At 39.4% G+C, this 18,700-nt stretch overlaps 1 protein-coding gene across 1 annotated transcript; it reads left to right on the top strand.

Annotated features, from left to right (window-relative positions):
* Positions 1 to 1,633: 1,633 nt before the first annotated feature.
* Positions 1,634 to 18,353, top strand: smox (spermine oxidase). The gene is made up of 7 exons (XM_074699421.1): positions 1,634 to 1,766; positions 8,595 to 8,829; positions 10,786 to 11,012; positions 11,992 to 12,165; positions 13,180 to 13,924; positions 15,674 to 15,834; positions 16,757 to 18,353. Exons 2-7 carry the CDS (start codon positions 8,622 to 8,624, stop codon positions 16,907 to 16,909), a joined length of 1,668 nt encoding a protein of 555 aa, XP_074555522.1. The 5' UTR covers positions 1,634 to 1,766; positions 8,595 to 8,621; the 3' UTR covers positions 16,910 to 18,353.
* Positions 18,354 to 18,700: the final 347 nt, after the last annotated feature.

The raw sequence follows: 18,700 nt of genomic DNA, 5'->3' as shown, positions 1-18,700 counted from the left end.
TTTACTCTACTTTTCTTTTTTCAAGACAACCCGATACAATGTGGCGAGGTAATGTATTTATTGACTTTTATGCCCCACTGTTGTTTGAAACACGACAACAATCAAACTTTGTGAACCCCTTTTTTTCCATATAGTTTAGTAGCCGACTACATCTAGCACTGCTCACAGCTGACATATTCATAATGTGTAATGTTAGCAAATCCTTGTTATTTCCTGCTGGTGCTCATCTGGAAAGCAGAGCAAATGAAACCACACTCTTATTTTTATTGATAGACTCTTGAGTTTGAACATACTACTGCAATATACTGCTGCATGTTGGTTGGAATGAGCATCATCACAAACAGCTTAACACATGGTTTAGCCTTTAGCCAGTGTTTTAGCCCGTAGCCTGTGCTCTATCCCTCTCTTGATAAACTTTTTTTTGCTCTTCTGTAATTTTTTCCCCACAGTCCAGCTCCAGTGTCCAGCAGAGAAAAAAAATAAAACAGCTATCTCTTCTCACTACTTAACTTATTCAGCCAGTGGGGTGTTGTCATAGATGACTACATTGGCTGTAAGTCAATCTGGTTCTGTCCAATTGGGAAGCTGACACATATATATTATAAATTATCAATCTAATTGTCAGGGACCAAGCAATAGCATGAGACAAAGGAGTTTTTCTTTTTTTTTGTTCATGAAAAAAGTGGGTTCTTTTTTGTTAAAGCCAAAAAGAGAATCAAATGTAGAAATAATATGTCTAACAATTGGGCCTATAAAAGAGGTCAACTTGATAAAACTCAATTCAAACTGAACTTAAGGTGTTAACACAACAAGCAGACCTGACAGTGAAACAAGAGGACAACATAGAGGTTTGGCTAAATGCTTAAACAAACCAATGTCAAAGCAATGTAATATGTTAGAATGGTTCACTGCCAATAAAAGAAAAAAACTGTTTTGTTTAACAGCTGAGGTGTGAGGTGAGAGTAAAGTTGAAATTACCCTTGTGTGGCCCTGGCAATCACACTTATCTTTGTAATTGTGGATTACGAATAGGCACACATCTAGAAGTGAGACTTTTTAAGATCACTCAGGAAGTCCTCACAGCCTCTTTCACATTATAAGTGGCAAGCTAAATGTCAAGTGACCATTAGCAACAAAACTACTATATGTGCTTAGTCTATTACTGTGTACAGTAAAGCTAGCTTAGAAAAGACTGAATGCTAATGTTCTTTGTAGGAATATGTTAATTAGTTATTTTTTTTATTCTCTAAAATATTGTTCATTTTCAGTGTGTCTCAGGATTATTCGTCATTATGAATTCATCAATGTACCATGAGCTCAATGCCAGAGGAAAGTCGCTCCCATGTGATCACAAATTTAAGTGAAGGAAATTCTGATTCACAAAAAGGTACCCTTTTTTATTAGAGAACCAGTAGCATGATTTTATGTTAAATATACGAAGTATACTTGGGTTTAAAAATGAACATAAAGACAAAGCGCGTATATACACGTTCACACGGGTATTCCAGCTTCATGTGAGTGTGTGTATGTGTATGCGCGTGCGCGCGCTCACCGCTCTGTGACAGCGGGCTGACTCAGTACAGGGGGGCTGGTCTTTGTCGTCATCATTGTACATATATAATTAATGAGGAGGCAGCGGCCACGGGAGAAACTGGCTGCTTCTGGTTTCCAGGCATAAATACAAAGCGGAGCCGGTCTGGGAGAAAAACGGCACAAAGGAAAGTGGACCACTCTGAGGTTTTAAAGCTGAAGACTAAGAGAGTCAGGTAAACAGCTGCCCTACCACACAACGAACATTTTTCAGAATTATCTGAATATTTCTAACGGTAACTCGGGGATGTTTTACATACCGGTTTACCCTGATAACAGCTTGTAGCAGTGTATGTTACTGAAAATTCAGTGAGAATAGCTAAATTACTTTAGTTATCGATGCTGTAAGACTAATGCATACATTGTAGTTGTTGTCAGCTCGCTGTGTGTGTATAACATAAGCAGGAACGTGCTGCTGAAAACAACCTGTGTAAACAGAGCAGATCAAATGTTAGTGACACTGATGTGTTGTGGGTAGCTGTGCGTGTTTGTAGTGGGAGACTGCTCTAAATGCTGCATATGGAGAATTTTTGTTTTATTTTGTACAGTGCTGCTTTTTTTTTTTTCCTTTGGTCTTGTATCAGTTGTTCAAGTGTATCAAGTTGTCCTTTCCAGAAAGACAGTGAGTGAGTCGTGAAGTTGTTTCAAAGTGCTGCCACTTTGGCATCATAGCTTATACGTGGCAGCTCTTTCTATACAGCTGAGCATATCAGCCAGCTGAGTGCTGACTCTTTGTTTCATTATCTTTCGTCATTGTTATTATCTCTTTAAAGACTTGCGTCTCAATTTGACACCAGTTCAATGTAAGCCACCTTCATAAACTATTGGCTGTCTTATTAGTTAATAAATCAATCACCATTGTTGGTCTCATTTAAGAATGCTCAGTAAAGGACAAAGAAATTACTTTTAACTGTTTTTACTGTGGCACATAAAGTGTGTTTTGGCTTACTAATTAACATTAAATTATTATTTTTAAAAGTCATTCCTGAATAGTTTTAAATTGATCAAATCAGGAAGGTGTAAGTGATGAAAAGAGAAGTAAAGGCTTGATTTGAGTCCAGCTAAATGACTACAAACAGGTTTGTTTTACTTTGTAATAAAAAAGTTATATACAACGCCATTTTTTGTTTGACAACAATTTTATTTTATAACAAATTAAAAATTAACATACTGTTAGATGTTGTAACTTGGTTGTGATATCATTTTTCCTTATGTTTCTATTCAAGTGAGCCTCCTTTGCTGTAACTTGTGTTATCTTTGATATCACCACTATTGTCTCCTGCCCTTTTCCCTTTATCTGCACTAGGAGAGCATCAAGTGCGGTACACAGTAGTACATTGACAGTGTGTATGTGAGTGTCTACTGTGTGTGAATAAACACTTCCACACCAATGTCCCAGCTTGGAAAAATCTGAGTTAGGAGAGAAGTGTGGAATGTTAGAGCTTTGGCACAGACTACACAAGGATTTCTCTTTTCTTTGCATAGAGACGCACAGATGTTAGTTGGCACGGTAATGGGACTGCTAAGGGAAATGCAGGTGTGTGTGAGTGTGTGTGCGCATGTGGACACAGCTAGGATGTGGTAAAGACAAGAAGCTGAGGTGCGGACAAAGCAATATAAATATATGCCTGCTCTTGAAAAGGCTGCCGGGAGATGCACTGTACTGCTGCCATTTCTAGGTCAGTGGTAACCTCCCCCTACACACACACACACACACACACACACACTTGATGACTCCACCCCACCCTGAGCCACCTATCTCACTCAAGCCTAGTCTACACATTAATCTGTGGTGGGGGTTTTAAAGTATGAGGACATGGCATGTGGGGAGCGATTTAACCAGCCATGGAATTACAAGTGACCAGAGGGGATGAACAACCTGAAGTGACGGAGTGTGAAGTGACTGAACCCTGACTACGAAACACATCAGCATATATCATAAAAGAATTAAGCTAATTCTGCGCTAAAATAGGCATTTTTTATGCTTTAACATCACAGCCTTACTGTGGGTCAACCTTGACTTAAATCATGGTTCTCTAAAGAAATGATGCGATAGGTCACTCTTTAAAATGATGTTTCCTGCTCAGCAGTAAGATATACACATTACATACACACTGTATTTATTTGACCCATTTTAAACAGTTAAACAGATCCTCATTTCTTTTTCTGTAAATAGAATAAAGAGCAAGAAAGGACAAGGGCTATACTGTAGTCTGAGTAGGTCTCCAGGACAGCTTGCGGTGTGAAGAACACACTAAAAACAGTACAACAAGTGTTCTGAATATTTTTGTGTGATGAGGGCTTCAATGCTTTCTGTGAAATTGTTTTTCCAATATTCATCACATTCAAGTGTGTCCTTATGATTTCATCGACCAATGGACTGTCTGTTTCAGAGTAAAAGAAAGGATCAGATCATGGCAAAACTGGAGCAAGTATGTAAAACCAACAGCTGAGGTGTCCTAGCAGGAAACATTTTACGCCTCTCTTAATTTGCCTTTCCACCCTTTAGTAATTATGTAACTTTGATTATGTAAAAATTTGATTGGGTCCCCTGCATTATTAAACCGTTTCTACTGTAGGTAAGTCAATGTAGCTACATTACTATAGTCTTTGTCATCTAATTGCAACTGCTGGTAACTTAATTAGTTAGTAATGTAAACAAATGTTCGCAATTGGCCTTATGTAATTTCCCCACAATCCAGGTTGTAAAACATGAGAAAAGATGCCTGTTTTCACAATATTGAAATACTTAGCCGTAGACGGAACAGACACAGTCATCAGTGCATCCTCGTGTTGTCAGAGATGTTGTGTACAGTTGTTTTTCGGTCACAAAGCAGCGTCCTCTGTGACCCTCATCTCTACCAGCAGCAGTGGAGGATAAAAGGACAGCAGTTACAGAACAGTGAGAGCTGAAAACACTCGCTAAAGAGACACCACGGTTAAAAACACCCATCCTTTATTTTACAGCTCATGTAAACAAGCATATAAACCTCAGTTCATTACCTCAGATTAAAAGAACCAACATCGCACAAAGGCCCTTTTTTGGAGGTTTGTTTGTGACACTAAGTCATCTGTATAAACTCTGTCATTCCAGGTAATTCTACTTTTGTTGTTTTGTCATATCAAAATAAAAGGTGAGCCCACATTACATTCTTTTCTTTGAGGCCTTTGCCAAATGGCGTTGCTGCATCTCAGATCTGCATCAGTGAATTTAAGTGATGCTTATTATCTCTTTGTTCGCTTTATGCCGACCAAATTAAAGCCTCCTGACCTCTTTAGTAGAGGACTGATCTGGAACTGGAACCTAGCTCTTTCTTTAGCTCTTTAGTCTGAAAAAGATGTAATTCTGTCTAAATCTGCGGGTGACTCCTGTGTGATGTTGAAAAAAAACCCCACCAGAATTGTTTGTTTAATTAACTGTTTTTTTTGGGGGGGATATTCATTCAAAGTTCAAAGCTTTGCCAAATTTTGCCATGAGTCAAGATCACTGGTTAGAAATATGAATGTGTCCAAACCATGTCACAGGGGTCCTGACCCACATATGTGTGTCAGGGGTCAGGGTTAAGACTCTTGGGGACTTTGAAACAGGAAGTGATAGAGATTTACAGAAATCCCTACATATGACCTCTTCACTTCTTGTTTCGCTCCGGCATATGTTCTCCCTCTCAAATCTTATCTTGCAGTGTTAGCTGATTTCCTCCCGATTCTCATTTTCAGCCGAACACGTGACTCAACAGCTGAGCCTTCAAATTTCATGACTTGCTTGGAAACCCAGTTTCTCGGAGGTTAAAGTTGAGCCAAAGTTCAAAACAAGAAGGGAAGTCTTCTCCTTTGTTGCTGTTTATATGTGTTGTTAATGTAGCTGTGTAGTTCTTTCATTGTATTTTCTACATTGTACCAGACACACTGCCCCATGTCCTGAGTTTCTTTGGAAACAAAGCAGAGAGGACTTTGTTACAGCTGATTATTACCATTTTACCTCAGAACTCTTGATATTACATTTCATGTATTCCAGGAAAGAAAACAAAGAGACGCATTTTCTGAATGAAAGCCATCATGTTACAGCCTCGTCTGTAAACATCCCCAGCAAAAAACTGTCTCGCTGTTTCTACTTTGTGAGTGTCTTAATGTTTTTAGAAGAGACTCCCACTGTGTTATTCTCACACGCAGCTGTCCATACATTTACAAATAGCAGCCTTGTGAACTGGAAAAACAAGGTCGCTTGTGTGCTCTCCACTCTGATGATCCAATCTGAATGTTTGTGACCTGGAGCAGTTCTCAGTGTGATCGAGGATAGCCCTAAAAAGAATTTATTGAAGGTTGTTTACAGTCTTTGCAGAAATGCCAGGGTTGTTTCAGGGCTTATTGTCTTTTGCTTTAGGATGGATAAACAGTCATTGCACAGTGAGTGGACTGAACAACATTCTTCATATCATGAAGCAAAAGACTCAAATTAAGTTGGGCTAGGTAAATCCAGCAATGAAGGGAAATTTCTGTTAATAACATGTATTGGCGCTTAAGAAGTTTATATAGACAGTGATTAAACACGAGACCTCAGCTTTGGGGACGCTGTGTTGTCACATAGGAGATTGAATGCAGCACCTCAGTGCACCAGTTACATAAAGAAAACAACATTTTTATTATTTATCTTTTATTTGTAAGTGTCATGGTGTGATGGTCATCAACTAGCCAAGATAGAGGAGGGTTTCATAGAGCAGCAACAACAAGAAAAACATGGTGCTTTTAGGTGGAGAAAAAATTGGGAAATAACCAATATGAAAATGACTTTATTTAAATGGTCGGTTAAGTTATTTATATAGTAGTGCTGTCAGGTGATTAAAAAAATTAATCAAATTAATTACAGGATTTGTAATTAATTAATCTAATTAATCACATTTTAATCTCATATCTGCTTAAGGTCCCAAAATAAAGAATTTGAATTCAAGGACATTAAAATTACATTTAAAGACATTAAAAAAACATTAAAAAAAAAAAGGTGGGAATATATACAACACATTTTTAGGTACCCTGAGGCATAAGGAACACATGATAAAAGTTTTATGGTTCTATCTTTACAAAATCTACACAGTCCTGCACCTAAGATAAGCTGATTTGATTTTTAGGACGGTTTTGCTTCTGTCACATTTTTACTTGATGTGGACTCAATTTTCACTGCAATATGAATATGAATATCGATCATCCAGGGCTTGTTTAATGCAGTAAAAAGTGTAGAATTATCTGTTTTTTTACAGAATTGAGCTAGAGCAAACAGTTGATTTTCTGCAGATTTTCAAAAAGGACGTGTGAATAAATGAGATGTGGATGGCAGTCCCCCCCAAAATCACTGTCGCTCCCCCCACCCCCCACCCTCCCGATTTAAAGCATGTTGCTGAAGTCAACTGTGATACATTCAGAGACCGTCGGAAACTTGAAAATCTGACGAGAACACCACTTTTTCCAAGTAGGACAAACAGTTTGTATATGACAGACATTTGAAAATAAGTGGGTCTTTGAACGCCCCGCGGGTTTGGGATCCAGATTAATCTGCGTTTATTTCTATAACGCGTTAATTTGCTGTGTAATTCCTTAATTTAGTTAACGTGTTAAAATGACAGCCCTAGTATATAGTTCTATATATAGAATATGATGAAATAAAGATTTCATATGTTTAAGCGTGTACACTTTATAAAGGAAGTTACAGCCTCAAACAGTTAAACCAGGCTTAAAATGTGAAGTGCCAATGTTTGAGATTTCGCTTCAGGCTGGCTGCAGAACCGACATAAATCACAGACACACCAGGCAAAAAATAAAAATGATATAAACACAAAACATTTTGGCTCAGTTCTCTTTGGTGATTAGTTTTTTTACGACTCGTTATTTTTGTAGTTATTAAACTTAAAAGTGTTGCCCATATAAGGGCATAGCTCAGTAACTGACAGGCAGGCACCCTTGAGCTGCCTCTAAAGAATCAAAAGGCCCGCCTCTTTGCCTCACCCAGACCCAACCGAAGCTGGGTTAGGATTGGCCCCTGATGTCAATGGCTTCAAAACTCAGATTCAGACACAAATGGCTGACGCAACTTGTAAGCATTCAGCAACAAGTCTACAACTCTGAGGTAGACAGACGTAGTTTATAAAGTTTCTTATCAGATGATAGATGTGCCTATACTCCTATTAAATATTTATATGTTTGCATGTAGATGTGTTAGTTTGCGGATGTGTTTTTTCTCTCTTATTTTTCTTTATTTGTATAATTCCTTTATCTTATGAGGCTGACCTTTGATTTGATTTCTTTAAACACTGATCCTTTGTGACCTTATGAACTTATATCTGAAGGGGAAGGACTAAAGCGTGACTCTGATTGCTTGTTTCTCACAGTGCCAGATTCATTCACCCTTCTCTTTCCTGAGAAGTGTGTTCTTTTTATCTGTGGTCGTGACTACCATGTATGCAGAAGTTATTGTTTGTAGTATGAGGCGGGTTGGGCTGGAAAATAGGATTATGTCATGTTTGTACAGGTAACCAACACATTTATATTTGCTCAGTTAAGCTTGAAAAGTAACGAGGGATGATTTTGAAGATATTATCTTCAAGGAAGTTAGGTTGTCATCAGTTGCCAAAAAAAAAAAAAAACAGGTTTGTAGATTTTTACTGATGTTTTTTTTTAATGCATTATAATACCTTGACAACATATTTCAAAGGCAAGAACACTACACCAAGAGAGGGAAACAGTGATCTGTAGCTGAAAATATCCAGTGGAGACATGATATAGAAGGTAACATACAGCTAACTGGGATACAACCCAGTATGACCCTTACAATCAGCTGTTTACAGTCATAAAAATCTGCTTCACCGTATGTTTTCTTCCTCAGGTAAATGATGTGCCACTCAAATACCAAATATAAACTCAATGGATAACTTGAGTTTCCTATCTTCTGCTGTATGAGTGTTTTTCACCTTCTGGCTTGCTGTAACAGTGGTGTCCTTTCTTTCATTTCTGATCAGACTCCATCGAAGAGGAGCTTGGACGGCATGCAAAGTTGTGAAATTTCGTCAGACAGCACTGATGATCCTCTTAGTAGCGCCCTACACACTCACCGGCAGCCTCGAATAGTAGTGATTGGTGCTGGCTTGGCCGGCCTTTCTGCAGCTAGAGTCCTACTGAAAAACGGCTTCACAGATGTTGCTGTCCTAGAGGCTTCAGACCACATCGGAGGAAGAGTTCAGAGTGTTCAGCAAGGTGAGGCAAAAACAACAATTATAAGGACCAACCAACAAAACGAGTTCAAGCACGTTTGCACAGATCACTTTTCTTTAGCCTCTTTTTATTTTTTATCATCACACAAACTCCCTATTCTTGCTAAATGTCCTAACATTAAGCAAGACTGTCCTCATAAAACAGCAACAGAAACCGCTTTCTTTGGAAGATAAGTAGACATTATTAAAGTTCAGTCTGGCCTGGTTCTCTTTTGGCATAAAGGAAGTCTTCACTCCAAAATCTAAAATCTAGGAAATGTTTATCTTATTTCATTTCTAAAAAATTTTCTAATAAGACCCAATATGAGTCAAATTCACTTTTATTTCCTTCTTATTTCAAGATATTCAAATGACACCTGAACTGCTTGTATAGAGTATAAACAAAATGCCCGCGGGATGAACCACACAAGTAGATATTTTTCTCATCACAGGGAATTCAGGCAACATTTTTGTCTTGTAATATCTTGAAATTATTTTTTTCTGGACTTGTCAGGTGAATGAGGCTCATATTAGGTGTAATGATTAAAAAAAAAATTAGATTAAGACTAAAAACTTGCCTGAGTTTTAGTTTTTCCAGTTTCCAAGCAAGATCCTTGTAAAAAAAAAAAAAGGCAGATAAAGGTTAGCTGAATACCACAAGAGATGACAAGGACGCGTTTTGCTCTTCTTAGACTCAGTGTCTCCAACCCCAGTCTTAAAAAATGTGAACCCTCCCACCCTCAGCCATCAGATTAAACGTGGCGACAGACAAACAAACCAATGTGATTCACTCAGTTAGTCCCTGCTTGTAATTGATTTGCCTCCAGACAGACCCAGGCTAGCTCCAGACTTTATGCAAAATTGCAACCTTTCAATCTTTCTACAGGCATGAGTGAGGTCAAACTATTTTAAATTTGAGGTTATACAGTTATAATTTCCCAGAGCTTTCTGTAAAATTATAAGTGTTCATTCATATCGCTGTTATGCCAAAAAGTTAAGTGTTCATTGTCTAGTTCAGCTCACAGAATGATTGTATTCATCTTTTCTGTGACCACACATACGTGCTGCCAGACATCAGAGTTGCACAGTTGTAGTGAGAAAGTGCAGCCCTGAAGCAAACCGTAATAAAGAGATCAAATAAAACTGTGATTGTCGCCAGCACTAAATACACTCTTTTTTGGGTGTCATACTTTTTTTTCAAAGAGGGGTCTGTTTTTAAATGTCTTTTTTGTTTTCCCCACATTGCTTTTCTGAGGCTGTGCTACCTGGCACTTTTGCATTTATTCAAGAGAATAGCTTCACAGAGGCAGAAAATATAGGTAGAAGAGAAAAAAAGAGGGTAGTTAAAATTCTGTCGGAAGAAAGGAAGCAACCAGTGTGAAGGACTGAAGCCTCTATTCAATGGGTGTAGACTATCCTGCTTCCCAAAACAATAACTAAGGTTGCTTTTTAGCAAATACTCACATTGATTTGAGTGAAACATTGTAAATGTCCTCCAAAATATAAACTAAACTGCAGGTCAGAAGAAGTCTGAACCTGCCACTGATTTCTATGATGATAATTCTGTTTGGTACGAACAGAACAGATTGGAACATCATCTGCTCATGTCGCTGATATGACATGCACATTAAATAGGTCATATGTAGAATTGTACTCGTCCTGCTGTTGAGTGTAAACCTTTGGTTCAGCACATGGACATTTGTCCCTGTTATGCAAATTTCTCTTTTAATATGCTGAGATGTTATGTAATCATGAAGCATCATGAAGCTGTTTCAGTCCCTACGTTATCATATTTCTGATATATAGACAAATGTGGATAAATCAAGTGTGATGCTGTCCTACTTAGGGAAATTTACTAAACTGATTGTACCACAGCTGGCTTTAAGAGTTGTAATTGGAATTCCCGATCTAACTATCTAGCGCTAAACTTCAACACAGATCTGTCTCTGCTGTTTTGTAGGAACAGCAACTTTGGAGCTTGGAGCCACCTGGATACATGGCGCCAATGGGAACCCAGTGTACCACCTGGCAGAGGAGAACGGGCTGCTGGAGCACACCACGGATGGGGAGAAGAGCGAGGGACGCATCAGCCTGTACACCAAAAATGGTGTGGCCCATTACCAGACCAGCACGGGGAAGAGAATCCCCAAGGATCTGGTGGAGGAGTTCAGTGACCTGTACAACGAGGTGAGGGGATCCGTGTGCGCACACATGAGTTCACTCCTGTATGCACCAAGTGATTCATCAAACTGTGTATGTGAGTCATGCAACAGGGTCTAGTCATGACTCTCTTAACATAGAAATTCTGTGAAGCTCTCCTGTGGGGCTAAATTTTGACAAATGTGAGTGTGAAGATATTTATAAGATATCACAAAGAGCACAGTTATACATCATGGATGTCTAAGCTTTGAATTTTCACTTATGACACTTCAATAAATGACAGCTACCGTTGGACAGAAAAAATATAGGACAGTATTCATGCAATTGCAGCCTTAAATCCACTCAAAGGGAGAAACAGATGCTCAAAAGTAATGTTACTGATGTTCATCCATCTTGAGGTGAACCACTAAAATTTCACCAATGCATACTGAAAGATACCACAAATGTCCATCTTTGTTAGTCTCTCCTTCTGCTCTCAGTCCCTGTTAGAGCACAGTTATCATGCTGTAAGTAGGTCACGTCTGGAAAAGCGGTTACAGGGCGATGGTATAAAACTCACAGAAGACATTTTGTTTTCAGTAACCCTTGTTCGTCTATGTTTTCTACGTGACCTCAGGGTCAACCACAATGCCCCTTCATGCTGTGACCTTGTGGTAAATCTTTTAAATGGAATTTCACACTTAAATGTTTCAGCATCCTGAAGACTGGAAATGCCTTTTCTACAATTAGCATCTCTGTCCAGTCGTCCCCATCAGTCTGCTGTCCACTTCCTTCCTGTCACCTCTTAGTTTTTGAGTTGTTAAATCTTGCTGTCTTCAACATATACCCAGGAGTGCATTTAAAAAACAATGATCTGACCATAAATCTTTCATGATTAGCCCCGAAGTTACCTGAACTGAACTTGTATTTTCTTCCATCCCCCGTCTCTTCTTTCTTTACTTCCTTTTTCATTCTCCTTCCTCCTAATGAACCCTCCCTCGGTCTCCAACCTCTCACCCTCCTTTAGGTGTACGAGCTGACTCAGGAGTTCTTCCAAAACGGGAAGCCAGTTTGTGCTGAGAGTCAGAACAGCGTTGGCGTCTTTACACGAGACGTGGTGCGCAAGAGGATCATGTTGGATCCTGATGATTCTGAGAGCACCAAGAAGCTCAAACTGTCCATGCTTGAACAGTACCTCAAGGTGTGTGTGTGTGTTTGACATCCACAACTGCCTGTGACCTATCACTGTCATCTCACTTCCTCTGAGCATGTATTCTACTCAAGATACAGAAAGAGGCCTCACCTCCACTCTTAACAGACACATTTTTCTGGTGTTTTGCCAGGATTATTTCTTTTTCTTTATTTTATTGACTCATAAAAAGTCAGAGATTAGATGAGTAAAGCCAACTGACCTTAAATCCACTGTAAAAACAACTGATGTAATCTGTTAGCCTGCTGGCTCTGATAGTTAGGGTTAATTGGAAAACAATTACTTATTAATCGCAAACAGATTTGTTTGCGAACAAGAAAATAATCATGACCTTTTATGTAACTTCTTCTTATACATAAATCATGTTAATACCCAACGACAGACAGGCAAGATAAGGCTATTTCATTTCAGGCAGAGCTGTTATTGTACAGATAAGTGTGGTAATAAGGAAAGAAATGTACTTCTCTGACAGCTTTCTTTAATAGCCTACACTAAATGTCAGAACGCAGCATCAGACTGAGAAACGCTTACATGTTCTTTAAGAGAAAAATGTGGTGAACAGCGTTCAAACATTGAAGCACATCACAGAAACTACAAAAAAATAAATCCAGTATCTTGTTGATATGTGTGTACAGTGCCAGCTTAGTTCAAAGGAACAGAGAGAAAGTCTGTAATTTGCTACATTTTTTTACCCAGCTTAAGATGCTGGAGGGAAATCGCTAATTTTCTGCAAAAAGGTTAAAAATCCTGTATTGAAACCCCCACAGCTGATTGATTAACAAACCATGAATGATTAATCTACTGTTTACAAACAAATGGAAAGAAGTATTTTTCATTTCATGCTTGGTTTTGTTTCAAAGCACTTTTTAAAGCTTGTAGCAGTCATTTTTCTGAAGCTTGGGTTAGCCAGCCTCTTCTATGAGGCAGGAAGCAAAATAAGCTAGTTCCGCTTACAGGTTATGATCCCCTGTGTATAAAATGTTTATAAATGTTGTCTTTTTTTAGGTGGAGAGTTGTGAAAGCAGCTCTCCTAGTATGGATGAGGTGTCTCTGAGTGAGTTTGGCGAGTGGACGGAGATCCCAGGTGCACATTATGTCATTCCTGAAGGTTTCATGAAGATAGTGGAGCTCCTGGCCCAGGACATCCCATCCCGTACCATCTGCCTTAGCAAACCTGTCCGCTGCATCCACTGGAACTACTCCGCCCAGCAACACCAGGAAGTGATCGCAAAACGTAGCGACACCAACCGTGACAACCACAACGAAAACCACCACAGCCGACGACCTCATGACGACCCTCTGATCCTGGGTCACCCCATCTATGTGGAGTGTGAAGACGAAGAGTGGATAGAAGCTGACCATGTGATCATAACAGCCTCTCTGGGGGTCCTCAAGCAGAACCATGAGGTCATGTTCTCCCCTTCTCTGCCCGAGGACAAAGTACTTGCCATCGAGAAGCTAGGCATCAGCACCACGGATAAGATCTTCTTAGAGTATGAGGAGCCCTTCTGGAGCCCAGAGTGCAACAGCATCCAGTTTGTGTGGGAGGATGAGGCTCAGCTGGAGCAGCTGGTCTACCCTGAAGAGCTGTGGTACAAGAAGATCTGCAGCTTTGATGTTCTCTATCCACCTGAGCGCTACGGCTACATGCTGAGTGGCTGGATCTGTGGGCAGGAGGCGCTGTTCATGGAGCACTGCGATGATGAAACTGTGGCTGAGACTTGCACTGAGCTGCTCAGACGCTTTACAGGTGAGGACATGTGCAGACAGGACAAAGAGATCAGCATACTGGGCAAAGGTTATCAGTCATGTACGCTGTTTGAATCATCAGTGGGGGCACCAGGGAGTTGCCTTTATTGATGGACATTTCCTTGTTTGTGGATGAGGCAGGTTCAGGAAATTGCGGTTTTCATTCATTTGACTTTAATTCATAGAGGGCACAACTCTGGCATGATTTGGACTTTTAAATGAGACATCATCAATTTCCTTGTTCACCTCTGGTCCTGTTAGACTCTATCTGGGAGTCAGTGATCTTGGACTAACAATAACCCTGTGAGGCAGAACCTGTTTGCTCAGTGACTCATGAACTGGGATGGGTCATTGCATTTTATACAAAGAATGTGACAGACGCTTCAGCTGGGACGTGGGTGATTATTTTTTATGAGAAAGGTGCGTAACACCACATTATGTGAGGACGCCCCAAAATGTAATAAGGTAATTAAGTTTCACTTCATTATGTAACTAGAAACGCAATCAGAGAGCACAGACCTCCTCCAAGCATATTGTGGTTGTCACGCAACACTTAGTCCTACTTTAATGTTATACTCCCTTTCAGCAGACTGTCTGCTACAATTTGGTGTTAGTTGCAGGTTTGTATGATAATTTGTTACCTGACAATGTTGAAAATTATGATGACCCAGTACATATTTCATATTCTGGATCTTAGTATCCAGACGGTGATCCAGATTTTATCACTTCTTCCTTATCCCATTTTGAGCATTTCCTGGAAATGTCATCTAGAGCCTTTCATTACTTTTTGAGTTATGTTGTTCACAGACAGACAGACAGACTCTCCCAAAAACAAAACCTCATTGGTGGAGGTAATACCATCGTATTTTGTAATATGTAAGAACTTATTACATTATGTGGCAAAATTTATTACACATTGCGTTCAATAATTTTATTACAAAATGCAGCGTTATTACATAAAGAAGTGAAAATGTATTGCACTATTACATATTGGGACGTTATTAAATAATGTGGCAGTACAAGGTGTGACGATGACAAAGCTGAAAGACTCAGCCGTCTGCCTTTGTGTCCAGTGAGCAGCAGCTAACTGTTCTGCTGTCACCAGCACAGAAGTAACCCTGAGCAGTAACGATGTGTTAGATAACAAGGTTTCACTGTGACAAACTCAGAGAAACGACACAAGTGTTATATTTTCCCTCAGGCTTATTCAGTGTTGACACATTTAAAGAGGGAATTTTCTTGATAAAACAAAGATAATGCAGCGATCATCTGATGTCTTGACTTTGAGTTGACTCATGTTTAGAGTTGGCTGCAGATTAGGAGCGAGCGGATAGAAATGGCTCAGATTATTACTTGGTAAAGTGATTGCCTCAGAAATAGGTCACAGTGTGAGTACAGAAACAGTGACTATCTCCCATCATGATGAGGTCAGAGGACCTCCTATAGACGCTGACTGAGAAACCACACATACACACACACATATGCTTTGCTAATTTAGGTCAGAGTGGTTTAATCCTCAGCTGCTGCTTGATTACATATGGACACACTGGGGCCCTGTCAGAGTCACCATTTGGTTAGTGTTGGCAGATTGAACATCCCAGTTTAAAGCTTTAATTTACAGTCATTTGAACTGGTTTAATTCTACAGCTTACTGGATTATTCAGACACAGGACTTTCCTGATTGTCATTAAGTGTCTTTCTTTGCTGTGTGTCCTCCTAACTGTGTCTATGCCCCTCCATCTGTCCACAGGAAACCCTGACATTCCAAAGCCGTGGCGCGTCCTGCGCTCCTCATGGGGCAGTAACCCTTACATCCAAGGGTCTTACTCGTTCACCAGGGTGGGCTCCAGCGGGGAGGACTGTGAGAGGTTGGCCATGCCACTGCCTTATGCCAACAGCACCAAGGCCCCGGTAAGTGGAGGACATAACACCAAAGAAAAAAAGTATATTAGTGCGTGTGTATATATATCTATATATATATAAAATAAACATGCTTGGTCTGTAATTTCCCCATGTTTCCTTTTGAGTCCTTCTTATAGGAAATGTAGGATTCTTTATACTTTTAGGCTAAGATAAAGAAAAAAATTGAGATGTATGCTAAGACTTTTTCCATCACTGAAAACATCTCCTAATAAAGCTCAATTTAGTTCTTACATTTCAAAAACAATCAATATTTGCACATTTATCATCAATAGTCCTTAGATTGTGATAACAAGTTAATTTACAGTAACGACTGGAAGTTTTCCAGTAGAAAATGCCTCATTCCGGGAATCGTCAGATGATGCTCAGTTACATTTCCTTGTTATGAAATGTTGTGTATTTGAATTCTATTTCTGGCGCTCTCAGTCCGTAGAAGTTGTGAATTGTAACTTCCCCTGCAGCTGTGTTTCCCTTGTATTGTACACTCGCTTGTTTACAATCTCTGCCGCTCTCTGAGAGCATTTGGTTAGCGTGACCGTGTCATCACTACCACGTTACATGGCAGCACACTCAGAGCAAATACAGCTGGTGTCAGGGGGGGTTATGAGAGCAGATAGTTGGCCTGCAGACTGAACCATGAAACCTGAGGCACTGAGAGTTGGTTAAGGGGGGCGAGGGTGGGTTTGTGTTCCCACTTGACACTGCTGAAGGAACGGCATGACCCAACACTGAACTGAAGTCTTTCCAGAGGTGTCAGACTGAAATCTTAAGCCTTATGTCACGCCCTTTTACATGCACAGGGAGCACAAAGAAGGGAATAAGTGAGGGAATAAAAATAGTGAGAGGCCAAAAATATCAACGTAACATTTTTCCCTCTTCATCTCTGCTCATTTTCACTTCTCTCCTTCCTCAGCCTCTTCAGGTCCTCTTTGCTGGGGAAGCCACCCACAGAAAATACTATTCCACTACCCATGGTGCTTTGCTGTCAGGACAGAGAGAAGCCACTCGTCTGACAGAGATGTACCAGGACTTGCACAGGGTGGACACCACAAAGCCTAATCTGTAAAATAAACCGAACCTCTGACTAGTGAAAAAGAGAAAACTGTTGAGTTTGAACCTTTTTATCTTGATGATTAAGTTATACTTAAAACTATAGCTTGGGCATTATTGCATTGATAACAAATGAGTATTGTTTCTGTCGTACTGTAGTTTAAATCATTCTAAATTTTATTTGAGATGTACTGTTAAAAAGTTGCCAATGGTGCTGTCATTTCTCGTCGTTATCATTATGTTGTGTTTTTTTAATCAGTAATTTAATGTTTATAACAACAGCATCTGTAATTTAACTTGTTTTTTGTAAGTGCCTTCTGTACGTAACGTTATGTTATTTCAAAATAATGGAAATACTAAATAAAACTGATAAAGTTCTAACAAAATTAAAATATATCATGATCTAACATGGATGCTGTAGACTTTTTTAACACATTCAAACCTGTAATCGCCTCCCCATTTGCTTCTGTCCTCCTGAGTACTTTCCAGGAAAGTTCAACCACAGACAGAAGCTGTTTCCATGCTTAAGTGATATGAGTAAAAGAGAGGAAGTCAGAGATTGAGTGCAAATGGAAAGGAATGAAAGAACTCCAAATCCACAAAGCTGTGCCAAAGTGACAGATGGTGAAAGAACAGACCCAAACCCAGTCCTTACTCCTGTTGGACAGCAGCGAAAATCTTTGTCTTAAGACTCACCACAGTGAGGTCAAAAAAGTCCATGGCATGTTTATTTGGCTGAAAAATGCTCATGTCACTTTATTTTATTTCAGCTTTGTTCATGCTTTTTTGATAATGATAAAAACGCCGTCTTCAGCTCAGGAGATGGCACCCTAAAATGTTCACACAGCTTTTAATATTTAAGAGCAAGAAGACAAAATGTTTCATGATACTTTTTTTCTGAGTGATTCTGATTTTATTCGTTGTGTTTTTGAGCCAGAACTAGTTTACAGAAGTGAAACTTTTGCTGGGTATCAACTTGTTGCCAGTTATTAGCATGAAGAAGCATCAGATGGTGACTTGGTGAGAAGGAACAGAAAGAGCAAAGTTTTAGTGTGAGAACGACAACTTGCCAGAGCTCGTACCATGCCAAGTATGTGGAGACAGTTCCAGCTCAGTTTATGTTTCTCATCTACTCACAAAGGGACACTGAGAATTTAAAACAAACAAACAAAAATACTCTTTGTTAATCAAAATGTTTTGGAAAAAACAGACCCTGCACAAATATGGTTCATTAACAGAGTTCCACTTGTTTGCATGCCCAGGAACTTTCTCAAGTTTCTGTGAATGTGCACGCTGTGCTGATTTCTGAACTAAGGAAACATAGATGTTGCTCAATGGATTTAATGTCTGCAAAACAACTGATATAATGTGGGGTATTAGCTAGAGTATTACGGCAAATAACTGTAGACTGGGAGGAACATTTCCCCATGTATGAATCTTACACTGAACATGTTGTACATGATACTGGTTACATCTATATGCATCCGATTGGTAAATAGTAAAATGGGCATTCTACTTAAACTGCTTTGGCTTGTTTACCAATTGCTGCTTCCTCTGATTTTACCTGTTACGTGTGTTGTAAATGATGCTTGCCTTATTCAGCACCACAGGCTCAGGCTTTGGCGCTCCCAGGACAGAGTCATATCATTAAATATAACTTATTCCATACGAGCATCTTTCTGTCTCTTAGATATTTATAAAAACTTATAAAAACCTGTGTTTTTTAGGTTTTTGTATGATTTTCTAATTACTTTTTAATACATTTGATGTAAGTGCGGGCATCAAATTTAATCTTATTCGATAGTAG

Source organism: Halichoeres trimaculatus, unplaced genomic scaffold (genome assembly GCF_033239565.1).
Source record: "Halichoeres trimaculatus isolate MK-OKI-2021-1 unplaced genomic scaffold, fHalTri1.1 fHalTri1_scaffold_2, whole genome shotgun sequence".
Lineage (NCBI taxonomy): Eukaryota > Metazoa > Chordata > Actinopteri > Labriformes > Labridae > Halichoeres > Halichoeres trimaculatus.
Note: the sequence above shows the minus strand (reverse complement) of the source record. Positions and strands in the feature narration are given on the sequence as shown.